At 39.9% G+C, this 13,089-nt stretch overlaps 2 protein-coding genes across 2 annotated transcripts; one reads left to right on the forward strand and one right to left on the reverse strand.

Moving 5' to 3' along the window:
* LOC130454278 (ankyrin repeat domain-containing protein 7-like) lies at window positions 1-1,138 on the reverse strand. The gene is made up of 3 exons (XM_056797340.1): window positions 1,065-1,138; window positions 567-753; window positions 1-466 (listed from the first exon to the last, which is right to left on the reverse strand). Exons 1-3 carry the CDS (start codon window positions 1,136-1,138, stop codon window positions 347-349), a joined length of 381 nt encoding a protein of 126 aa, XP_056653318.1. The 3' UTR covers window positions 1-346.
* Window positions 1,139-1,194: 56 nt separating this feature from the next.
* LOC130454279 (ankyrin repeat and KH domain-containing protein mask-like) lies at window positions 1,195-11,219 on the forward strand. The gene is made up of 4 exons (XM_056797341.1): window positions 1,195-1,359; window positions 1,439-1,590; window positions 10,209-10,323; window positions 10,424-11,219. The coding sequence occupies exons 1-4, from the start codon at window positions 1,195-1,197 to the stop codon at window positions 10,808-10,810; spliced, it is 819 nt and encodes a 272-aa protein (XP_056653319.1). The 3' UTR covers window positions 10,811-11,219.
* Window positions 11,220-13,089: the final 1,870 nt, after the last annotated feature.

Raw genomic sequence — 13,089 nt, forward strand, 5'->3', positions numbered from 1 at the left:
TCTCCATTCCGAGAGAGCCGATCAGGGTTCAGAGGGAAGGGACCCAGGGGCGAGTCTCTGCTGTGCGAGGAGATCGCCAAGCCCCCGGCGTCCCCATCCCCACTGAAATGACAGCTCTTCTGCCCAGCACGAAGAAAATGGCCCCACTGCAGAGGGCAATCAGGGCGGCCCCCAGACTGATTGTACGTGGTTTTCCGTAAAGAAGTGCTTCCAAGAATATAGGAATCCGGAGCCACGGGAAGCCAACACGACTTGATTTGCACCGCAGCTGGTACAACCCTTTAGGGTTCCGGAAGTCGGCTTTTGCCTCATCTCTTGCCTCGATGTGGGCTTTGCAGCCTCTCCGCTATGGATCGATTTCCCCCAGCTGCAGCGTAATGGAGGGCATACTGTTGTCCACCGCCTTGGGCTCTGCCCCATGGAGGAGCAGGATGCTCGCACACTCCTCCTGCTGGCATTGCACGTCCTGTCAGGAGAAGAGCCAGAAGAAGAGGTCAGCCCAGAGGGAGGCGCCTCCCCATCCCTGTGACCCCTCCTCCCCCAGGCAAGGAAAGCAGAGCTCTGACTTTGATGAGGGGTGTGTCGCTGTTGTTGTCACACCCATTCAGCTCACAGTGTCTCCCCACTAAGAGAGACACAATATCGGGGAAGCCTATGGCACAGGCCAGGTGCAGCGCTGTCCTACAGAGGAGACCGAAATAGGTGACGGTTTGGTGCTGTGCAGTGAAACGGTCCACACTGTCCAGCTGCTTGCTGGAGCCCTTTGTACCCTCAAGGCATGAGGACGCTTAGGCCTCCCCTGGAAATCCGTGCCAAAACCCCCCACCAGGCCCCTGCGGGCACCTCAGCAAACACACAGATGCTTTCCCTCGTAGTGCGCACAGGATGGACTGTGGAGCTGGGCACGAGGTCGGGGAGACGCAGCTTTCACTGCCTCTTGGCTTGGGAGGTATAAGAAGCACCTAGTAAAGGGCCTTTTCATCCTTCCTAGGAATTCCTCCATGAGAGCTCTGTGAGCCCTAACTGGGTGATCTCAAGACGCTAGAAGAGGAAGAGAGGAGGACCTCGAGCCTCTGCAGGGAGGAGAAGCCTTGTACCCGGCCCTCTTTTCTCCTAGCCGCACTGTGTCTTGGCCCATGCCTGCACTGATGTCCCCAAGGGAGCTGAGAAAGGAGGAGGCTCAGGGCCCCTCTTATGAGACTCAATGAACCACCTCAGCAACAGGTTCCCCAACTCACTGGGGGAACAGAGGCAACTTGGCAGCCCCTGTGCGAGGGGATGCCAGACCCACAGCAGCTCAGAATTCATGAGTTCCAGACATCTGCCAGCCTCGGCCTCCCTGGAAGCTCCAATACAGGGGTGCATCATGGTGCCTGGTGCTTAAGCCGAGGAGAATCTCTTTCCACTGACAGTGTCCACAGTTACAAATAGTGACTAGAGGCACTACTTCAGAAAGCCAGTGACTTACTGGGATACATGCATTGCACCAGTAGAGGGGAGGGATCCCGACTTCAAGGGGCTCTGGGCTCCTAAGGGCTCTTCCAACGGGGCCCAAATTTGGTCGTTTCTACCATGCCAGAAAGCTTTCAGGTAAGGGCCTGGTGTGTCTGCAGCCCATGGACCAACTTGATTAAGGTCCTCAGGCTATCAGCAGGTTGGGTCACAGGAGGTAGATGGTTTCATTGATGGCAACACTCAAAGACCATCCACTGAGTTGTAAAGACGTTATGATAGGCACTGGGGGAGGGAATATCCCCAATAACACAATCATATATTCCTGAAGCAATGAACGGTCTCACAATATTCTCATAGGTCTATTTCTCAAACTTGCTTGTTCCTCAGGACTCCTCTTTGGCCTTCTCCAGACAGCCTAAGGAAGCTGGGCAGGAAGAGAAGTTTAGTTTCCCTTCTCCATCCTCCCAGCTGCAATGCTATGGGCTTGGATATAGCCCGAGAAGGAAGGGATGCAGCATTTATTAAGTGGCTAACATGTGCCAGTGGGCACTGTGACAACCACCTTACAAACACTCCCTCCTTTGAGCCTTGAAATAACCCTGGAAGGTAAGTGCCATTCTCGCCCTCATTTTCTAGTTAAGAAAGCAGAGACAAAGAGAGCAGAAGTGGCTCACTCAGGGTCACAGATTTGGAAAATGTTTGAGGGTGGCTTTATTCTGTTCTTCCTGATGTTCCAGGCCCCACATTCGACCCACAGTTAAAATATATTTTGACTAGACAGTACTATATGACATTAGTAATTAAAGAAAACAGGAATCCCTGAATAATATTTTTACATCTACTAAAATATCAAATACTAATGCTTAAAAGAAGTTTAATTTGAAAAGGGGGAAATGAATTGAAACCTTTTATGGAGATTTTGAAGGTTAAAAAAATTTAAGAGATCAATTATTTCAGATTTCACTAATTTCCTCTTTCTTAATCCAGGTGTATCACATACTTATCTGCTACGATTAAGTAGGATTTTTACCTGGAAAAGGGACCCGAAGAAGAAATGGGAGACAGGGCAAAAGAGCAAAGGTGAATAGAGTGATTCTCAGGAAAGAGTCAGCAGTGAGAGCTAAAGGAATTTTGTAAATGTGAATATGTATACTTATGAAATTTATAAAGTAAGAAACTGAGTTATGAGAAGTTAAAGGAAGCAAAGCAGCACTGAATGTCCATTTCAGAGGAAAAGGAGATGAAAGAGAAAAATGTTGGGTCAGCCACCGTGTTTGAGTGGCATCATGGGGAATGGGGGAGAAGAATTTAGTTACTGAGCATTTGGGGTGACAGTGTAACCATAAAGGGAGAGGAGAGAGGGGAAGAGGCTGTGACAGTTTTCAATCTGACTTGATATGGAGCTGATATTTGCAAATTCAATGTTCAGCATTCTGGAAGTGTCTCTAACTACATATTTAATGGAGTCATCTTAAAACTACCTAGTGGATGATGACCCAGTGGACATGCTATTCAGGCATAATTGGAAAGCTTTCTAGAATCTGCTTCATTTTAAAAAATTAATTTAATAATATTAAAATTTTTCTTAAAGTTAATCTTTTATTAAGATTAAAGCAATTCATTTAAATTTTTAATCATTTAAATTTTAATTTAATTAACTTTGAATTTTTTTCCATGGTTACAGGATTCATGTTCTTTCCCCACCCTCCTTCCATCCCCCCCTCCCATGGCCATCAAACAAATCCACTGGGTTTTAAATGTGTCATTGAACAAGACCTATTTCCATATCATTAGTATTTGCACTAGGGTGATCATTTAGTGTCTACATCCCCAATGATTTCCCTATCGAACCATGTGATCAAGCAGTTGTTTTTCTTCTATGTTTCTGCTGCCATAGTTCTATCTCTGGAGGTGGAGAGTGTTCTTTCTCATAAGTCTTTCTGAACTGTCCTGGATCATTGAATTGCTGCTAGTAAAGAAGTGCATTACATTCGATTGTACCACAGTGTATATCAGTCTCTGTGTATAATGTTCTGGTTCTGCTCATTTCACTCTGCATCAGTTCCTGGTGGACTTTCCAGTTGACATGGAATTCCTCCAGTTCCTTACTTCTTTGGACACAATAGTATTTCATCACCAACAGATACCACAATGTGTTCAGCCATTCCGTAATCGAAGGGCACCACCACAAAGAGCATGGTTATAAATATTTTGAACAAATCTTTCTCTTTATGATCTTTTGGGGGTACAAACCCAGCAGTGGTGTGGCTGCATCAAAGGGCAGACAATCTTTTGAAGCCCTTTGGACAAAGTTCCAAATTGCCCTCCAGAATGTGGATCAATTCACACCTCCACCAGCACTGTATTCATGTCCCAATTTTGCCACTTCTTCTCCAACATGTATTACTTTCCTTTGCGGTCATGTTAGCCAGTCTGCTAGTTATGAAGTGACACCTCAGAGTTGTTCTGATTTGCATCTCTCTGATTATAAGAGATTCAAAACACTTTTTCATGTGCTTATTCATAGTTTTGGTTTCTTTATCTGGAAATTGCCTATTCATGTCCATTGCCCATTTATCATTGGGGAATGGCTTGATTTTTTTTGGTACAATTGATTTACTTCCTTAATATTTGAGAAATCAGACTCTTATCAGAGATTTTTGTTATAAAGAATTTTTTATCCAAATTGATTTCCCTTCTAATTCTGGTTGCATTGGTTTTTGTTTGTACTAAACCTCTTAATTTAATGTAATCAAAATCATTCATTTTTCATTTTGTAGTGTTCTCTATTTCTTGTTTATTCTTAAAACCTCTCCTTTCCCACAGATGTGATAAGTATACATACTATTCTTTGTTAACCGAATTTGCCTTTACTTTCTTTCTTATTTTTTAGTCATTCACCCATTCTGAGTTTATCTTTGTGTAAGGTGTGAGAAAGGTTGATATAAACCTAATCTCTCCCATACTGTTTTCCAACTATCTTTGCAGTTTTTGTCAAATACTGTGTTTTTATCCCCAAAGCTGGGACCTTTGGGTTTACCATACACTGTCTTGCTGAGTTCCTTACCCCAAGTCTATTCCACTGATCCTCCCTTTTGTCTCTTAGACAGCTCCATATTATTTTGATGATGACTGCTTTACAGTACAGTTTAAGATCTGGTACTGCTAGACCCCCATCCTTCACAATTTTTTACTATTTCCCTTGGTATTCTTGATCTTTTGTTCTTCCAAATGAACTTCATTATACTTTTTTTTAATTCAGTAAAAAAAGTTTCTTGATAATTTGGTAGGAATGGCACTGGATAAATAAATTAACTTGGGATTATTACTTTTCTTATGCTAGCTTATACACATGAGCAATTCTAGAACCTGCTTTAATGGTTTATTTTTTAAACAATAACAATTAACCATTTAATATAATCTTACCTTCATATTGTCCACTTGAAATAATTTCTTTTATTGTTGGTATGGTGGCTACAGATTTTTGTCTTGTAGATCCTTTGGAATGATTTTCAGAGACTTTCTTATACAATGAAAAGTTCAACAAAATAGTTAGCAAGTTCATTGCAGATAGCAAAAATAAATTTTTTCTGCTAATAAATTATGAAGAGTTTGCATCACTTAGAGAGAAATGAGAGTTCTACAGAAAGTAAAATAAATGTTTTTATGTAGCATTTTCTCCAAAAGGATAGCTGCACACCTATACCTTTCCATTTCATGCTACAGGGGCAAATTCAGTCATTTAAAAGAAATCTTTTAGGCTGAAGTACACTTTATAATGCAGAAATGATGTGTAACGAAGATAAAATTCTAAGTAAGGAAACGTTCACTAAATGTAGTATAAAATACTATCATAACTGTCAACATTCTTTTTATCCTCTTTCAACAATTATTGCTAGGAGAGTTAGCACATAAAATTCAGTTTTCCTATATGCTAAGACTACAGCAGAGGGAAGCAATACTTCGGGCCAAAGTTATAGTAGACAATCCATGGTGCACTAATATTGAGGGGAGCCAAGAAAGCACAAGCTACTCAAGGTTTTATAATGTGTGTGTGTGTGTAAAAGAGAGAGAGGGAGACAGACAGAGAGACAGAGCCAGAAACAGAGAGCCAGAGCCATAGCCAGAGACAGAGACAGAGAGACAGAGAGAGAGGGAGGGAGGGAGAGAAGAAGAGAGGGAGGGAGAGAGAGAGAAAGGGAGAGAGAGAGAGACAGAGACAGAGAGAGACAGAGACAGAGAGAGACAGAAAGAGAGAGAGAGAGATAGAACTCTGGGAAAAGAGAGGACCTTATCCTTTTGAAAGTTCCCAATATTTCCCCTAATATCACACAAAGAAAATTTTTTGCTGAACCAGATCACCCAAATTGTACTGTACAATTTATTGTTGACCATTGAGTAATCAATGCAATTCCTCCCCTCTCCAGAGGTCTCCCACACTAAGATGATATATTTTTCCTCTTCACATCATTTCCTGTCCTCATGCTTGATGTCTTTAACAGATATGATGGCCAGCAAACCTCTTGTGATTATTGATATAATACCTGCTAATAAAAGTTTCCATTCTCCATTTTATCTATACTTCATAAGCATAGGCAGACTCATTACCCTTTTCCTGTCATCACAATTCATTCCTGTGTTTGATAATTTCCTGTATAAAGCTGTGAATTAATCCCTTCAACTGTTTCTATATCATTTCAATGTTAATTCCTCTGCTATGCAGTTGGCTGACCTCCTTTTGCCAGAAGAAAGGAAAAACTCCCTAACTTTATTCCTTTTCAGGTCTCTACAATTCTAGCAGTCCTCTTTCCTTTACATTTTTTTTTTCATTATTTCCCTGGATATCCTTGATCTTTTGTTCTTCCAAATGAACTTTGTTATGTTTTTTTTTCTATTTCAGTAAAGAAGTCTTTTGGTAGTTCAATGGGTATGGCACTAAATAAGTAAAATAATTTGAGTAGGATTGTCATTTTTATTATGTTAGCTCGTCCCACCCATGAGCAATCAATATTTTTCCAATTTTTAAGATCTAGTTTTAATTGTGTGGGGAATGTTTTTTTTTAGTTGTGTTCATATACTTCCTGTGTGTTTTATATTTTCTTGGATGATTTTAAATGGAATTTCCATTTTTAACCCTTTTTCCTGAGTTGTGTTGGAAATATATAGAAATGCTGATGACTTATGTGGGTTTATTCTGAATCCTGCAACTTTGCTAAAGTTGTTGATTATTTCGACTAGCTTTTTGGTTGATTCTCTGGGGTTCTTTAAGTAGACCATCATGTCATCTGCAAAGATAGCTTGGTCTCCTCATTGCCAAGTTTAATACCTTCAGTTTCTTTTTCTTCTCTAATTGCTACTGCTAGTGTTTCCAGTACAATGTTAAATAATAGAGGGGATAATGGGAATTCTTGTTATACTACTGATCTTATTGGGAAGGCTTCTAGTTTATCCCCATTGCAGATGATGTTTGCTGACTGTTTTAGTTATATACTGTTTATTATTTTTAGAAAAGGCCCTTCTATTCCTATACATTTTAGTGTTTTCAATAGGAATGGGTGTTGTATTTTATCAAAGGATTTTTCTGCATCTATATCATGTGATTTTTGTCAGTTTGCTTGTTAATATGGTCAATTATGTGTATGGTTTTCCTAATATTGACCCATCCTTACATTTCTGGTATGAATGCTACCTGGTCATAGTGGATAAGCCTCGTGATCAGTTGCTGGAGTCTTTTTGCTTGAATCCTGTTTAAGATTTTTGCATCTATATTCATTAGGGAGATTGGTTTATAGTTTTCTTTCAGTGTTTTTGACTTGCCTGGCTTTGGGATCAGTACCATGTTTGTGTCATAAAAATAATTTCGTAGGACTACTTGCCTTAATCTGTCAAATAGTTTGTATAATATTGGGATTAGTTGTCCTTTGAATGTTTGATAGAATTCATTTGTGAATCCATCTGGAGCTGGTGATTTTTTCTTAGGGAGTTTTTTGATGGATTGTTCAATTTCTTTTTCTGATATTATTTATTTATTCCTCCTTTATTCTACACAATTTATATTTTTGTAAGTATTCATCCATATAACCTAGATTGCCATAGTTGTTGCCATAAAATTGGGCATAGTAGTTTTTAATGATTGCCTTAATTTCCTCTTCAATGGAGGTGATGTCCCCCTTTTCATCTTTGATGCTGTTAATTTGCTTTTCTTCTTTCCTTTTTTTTAATTAGACTGACCAGTACTTTGTCTATTTTATTTGTTTTTTCAAAGTACCAGCTTCTAGTCTTATGTATTAAATCAATAGTTCTTTGACTTTCAATTTTATTAATTTCTCCTTTGATTTTTAGGATTTCTAATTTAGTCTTCATCTGAGGATTTTTAATTTGTTCGTTTTCTAGTTTTTTAATTTGCATGTCCAAATCATTGACCTCTGCCCTTCTTAATTTGTTAATATATGAACTCAAGGATATAAATCTCCCCCTGCATACTGCTTTGGCTGCATCCCATAGGTTTTGAAAGGATGTCTCACCTTTGTCCTTTTCTTCAATGAAGTTATTAATTGTTTCTACAATTTATTCTTGAACTAACTGGTTTTGAAGAATCATATTGTTTAATTTCCAATTAATTTTTGATTTACCTCTCCATGTACCCTTACTAATTATTTTCATTGCATTGTAGTCTGAGAAGGTTGCGTTTATTATTTCTGCTGTTTTGTACTTGTTTGCAATGTTTTTATGCCCTAATAAATGATCAATTTTTGTGAATGTACCATGTGCTGCTAAAAACAAAGTACATTCCTTTCTGTCCCTATTTATTTTTCTCCACATGCCTCCTAACTCTATTTTTCTAAGATTTCATACACTTCTCTTACCTCTTTGTTATTTATTTTTTTGGTTTCATACCTCTAGTTCTGATAGAGGAAGGTTCAGTTCTCCTCCTGGTATAATTTTTCTATCTATTTAATCCTTGAGTTCCTCTAGTTTCTCCTTTAGAAATTTGGATGCTATGCCATTTGGTGCATACATATTGAGTACAGATATTTCTGCATTGTCTATGCTGCCTTTAATCAGGGTGTAATTACCTTCCCTATATCTTTTATTTTTTAATAATGAGACATAATGAGAGATAATAAGGAAAAAGACATGTACAAAAATATTCATAGCTGCGCTCTTTGTGATGGCAAAAATTTGGAAAATGAGGGGATGCCCTTCAATTGGGGAATGGCTGAATACATTGTGGTATCTGGTGGTGATGGAATAGTGTTGTGCCCAAAGAAATAAGGAACTGGAGGGATCCCATGTGAACTGGAACGACCTCCAGGAATTCATGCAGAGTGAAAAGAACAGAACCAGGAGAACAATGAACACAGAGACGGTTACACTGTAGTGCAATTGAATGTAATGGATTTCTCTACTAGATGCAATGCAGTGATCCAGAACTATTCACAGGGACATAGGAGAAAGAACACTAACCATATCCAAAAGAAGAACTGTGGGAAAAGAAACATAGATGAAAAACAACAGCTTGATCACATGGGTTGGTGGGTTAGGGTTAAGGTTAGGGTTAGGGATAGGGCAATGACTGAGAATGTAGACTCCAAAAGATCATCCTAGTGCAATTATTAATAATAAGAAAATGAGTCTTAATGGATGGTGCATGCTAAACCCAGTGGACTTGCGTGTCCGATAGGGAAGGGACTGGGGAGAGGGGAGAGAAGGAACATGAGTTTGTAACCATGGAAAATTATTCTAAATCATCTAATTAAATAAAACTAGAAAAAATAAAAATTCCTTTCACCTTTGCCCTTTCCCCCTGTCTTCCATTTCTTCTTCATGTCTCTTTTCCAGGAATAAAATCCTACCTTAATCAAATCAGTAAGTATGTAGTACACCTGGATTAAGAAAAAGGAAAATCTGAAATAATCAAAATCTTCCATAAACGGCTACATTTCATTTCCCCCTTTTCTAATTAAACTTTTTTCTTTAAGCATGAGTATTTAATATTCTTAGGAGATGTAAAAATGTTACTTGGGGCATTTCTGTGTTGTTTAATTACTAATGTATTTCAAGGGCGGATAGAATGCAGGGCCTGGAACATCAGAAAGAACAGAATATAAAGCCACCCTCAGACATTTTCTAGTTCTGTGACCCTGAGTAAGCCAATTATGCTCTGTCTGTCTCAGTTTCCTTAACTAGAAAATGAGGGTAGGAATAGAACCTACCTCCCAGGGTAATTTCAAGGATCAAAGGAGGGAGTATTTGCAAAGTGGTTGTCACAGTGCCCACTGGCACATGTTAGACACTTAATAAATGCTGGTTCCTTCCTTCTGTGGCTATATGCAAGCCCACAGCCTTACAGCTGGGAGGATGGAGAAGGGAAACCTCTCTTCCTCTTCTAGCTTCTTGAGATCACCCAGTTAGGGCTCACAGAGCTCTCATGGAGGAATTCCAAGGGAGGATGAGAAACCCCTTTACTATGTGCTTCTTAGACCTCCCATGCCAAGAGGCAGTGAAAGCTGAGGCTCCCTGACCTTGTGCCCAGCTCCTCAGTCCATCCTATGAGCACTACGAGGGAAAGCATTTGTGTGTTTGCTGAGGTGCCCACAGGGGCCTGGTGGGGGGTTTTGGCACAGATTTCGAGGGGAGGCCTAAGTGTCCTCATGCCCTGAGGATAGAAAGGGCTCCAGCAAGCAGCTGGGCAGTGTGGACTGTTTCACTGCACAGCACCAAACCGTCACCTATTTCTGTCTCCTCTGTAGGACAGCTCTGCACCTAGCCTGTGCCATCGGTTTCCCCGATGTTGTGTGTCTCCTGGTGGCAAGACACTGCCAGCTGAATGGGTGTGACAACAACAGCAACACACCCCTCATCAAAGTCAGTGCTCTGCTTTCCTTGCCTGGGGGAGGGGGGGTCACAGGGATGGGGAGGTGCCTCCCTCTGGACTGACCTCTTCTTCTGGCTCTTCTCCTGACAGGCTGTACAGTGCCAGCAAGAGGAGTGTGTGAGCATCCTGCTCCTCCATGGGGCAGACCCCAATATGGTGGATGAGAGCAGCAGCTCGGCCCTCCATTATGCTGCAGCTGGAGGGAATCTAAGAATAGTAGAGAGGCTGCTAGAAAGCAAAGCCAATATGGAGGCAAGAGATGAGTTAAAAGCCAATTTTCTGAACCCTAAAGGGTTGTACCAGCTAAGATGGAAATCAAGTCATGTTGGCTTCCCGTGTCTTAGAATTCCTATGTTCTTGGAAGCGTTTCTTTATGGAAAACCACTTAAAATCATTCTGGGGTCCTCCCTGATTGCCCTCTGCAATTGTGACATTTTCTTTGTGCTGGGTGGGATGGGGACCCCAGTGGCTTGGTGATCTCCTCGTAGAGCAGAGACTTGGCACCCTTTTGAACCCTGATTTTCTCTCTCAGAACTGAAACTACCTATTGGTTATTGGTCCTAAGGCAGAAGAACAGCAGGGGCTAGGCAATGGGGGCTAAGTGACTTGCTCAGGGTCTCTCGGCTATGAAGTCTCTGACAGCAGATTGGAACCCAGAATCTCTTTTCTCCAGGTCTGGCTCCCTATCTACTGAGGGTAGTGACAAAATTGGGACATTCATGTACTGCTGTTGGAGTTATGAATTGATCCAACCATTCTGAAAAGCAATTTGGAACTATGCTCAAAGGACTTTTTAAAGACTCTCTGCCCTTTGATCCAGCCATACCACTGCTGGGTTTATACCCCAAAGAGTTAATGAAGGAAAAAGTCTTCATACAAAAAATATTTATAGCCACACTCTTTGTGGTGGCAAAAAAAAAAATGAAAATGAGGGGATGGCCTTAGATTGTGGAATGACTAAACAAATTGTGGTATCTGATGGGGATGGAATACTATTGTGCTGAAAGGAATAATGAACTAGACGAATACCATGTGAGCCACAACAACCTCCAGGAATTGATGCAGAGTGAGAGGAGCAGAACCAGGAGAACGTTGTATGCAGAGACACCGTGGCACAATGGAACATAATGGACTTCTCTACTAGCAGTAATGCAATGATCCAGGACAATTCTGAGGGACTTATGAGAAAGAACACTATCCACATCCAGAAGAAGAACTGTGGAAGATGAAACACAGAGGAAAAACAACTACTTGATCACATGGTCTGGTGGGGATATCATTAAAGATGTAGACTTTAAATGCTCACCCTAGTACAAATATTAATCATATGGAAATGAGTTTTGATCAATGGCACATATAAAACCCAGTGGAATTGCTCATTGGCATATGGAGCGGGTGGGAGAAGGGGAAAGAAAGAACATGATTCATGTACCCATGGAAGAATATTCTAAATAAATTAATTTAGTAAATAAACTTTAAAAAGTGAACTCCAGCCTAAAAGTATTCATTTGAATGAATAAATATGCCTGTGTAGCATTAACTGGAAAAGTATACATGTGAAGTTGTCCTTTTGCAGAAAATGTTATATAAAAACATTTATTTTACATTCTGTAGAACTCTCATTTTTCTCTAAGTGGTGGTAACTCTTCATAATTTACTAGAACACATTTATTTCTGCTCTCTGCAGTGAACTTCCTAACTATTTTGTTGATCTTTTCATTGCTTAAAGAGAGTCTTTGAAAATCTACCCCCAAAATCTATAAGACAGAAATCTGTAGTCACCAAATCAATAAGAAAAGAAGTTATTTCAAGTGGACATATTAAAGGTAAGATTATATTAAATAGCTAGCTAAACTTGGTAAAAAAAAACCCATTTAAAGGGGGCTCTAGGAGCTTGTGTGGAGTCAGGGGAGGAATTTACCATCAATTGTGTATAAGATAAGAAAGTTCAAGAAGTCTTAGTGCCACTAACAGAAGTATTCAATATCACTGAAAGCTTGTTTGAGAAAAACTAGAAAAAGAGGTGCTAAAAAAGGAATGTAATAGAAGAAAAATCATGAAGGAGAGGTAATGGAAGGAGAGTGAAAGAGTTCAGTGGAAAGATGTTCACTTTCTGCTACAGATTGCAAACAACAGTCCTCCTCTGTGTTATGGGAGTCTTCATTCAATTCCTGGGCAAAAAATGATCTTCATTTCTGGCTTTCAATGATGCACACACACAATACACACCTAAGGAGAAATATTGTTCCCCTGGAGCAGCAGATCCTATCCTTGCCTCTCAGGAATTAGAGACATGTCCTAGCTATCCCATGGAAAATTGGAGTGCTTTCTTTATCAGTCAGAAAACATTGCCAGCCTGAGTAAAGAAAAAGAGAGCCAAAGTTAGAGGGAGACTGGGCATTTGGTCTATTCTCTCTCTTTCCAGATGAGTCCAGTTAATGCCTTTTTTAGCCCAGTTGAGTGAGTGCAATGCTTTACCCAGAGGTTAGTAATAATATCTATTTTACTAATGTGGATAGAATACAGAAAAGGTAAAGGATTGTGTTTGTATTGTTTTGGAAGTACCTGTTTTAAAAATTCTTTCAATTTCTTACTTTTTGTCTGAGATATATATATATATATATATAATTAATCCAATACTATAAAATAAGCAATGTTTTTCAAAACTTTATTGATTTATCATTTCTAAAGATGGAAAAGTAAACTGGAAAAGTGTAGGGATAAGATGATCCTTTTGAAGAAAATGGGATTTCTTG

The sequence above is a fragment of the Monodelphis domestica genome, chromosome 5 (genome assembly GCF_027887165.1).
Source record: "Monodelphis domestica isolate mMonDom1 chromosome 5, mMonDom1.pri, whole genome shotgun sequence".
NCBI lineage: Eukaryota > Metazoa > Chordata > Mammalia > Didelphimorphia > Didelphidae > Monodelphis > Monodelphis domestica.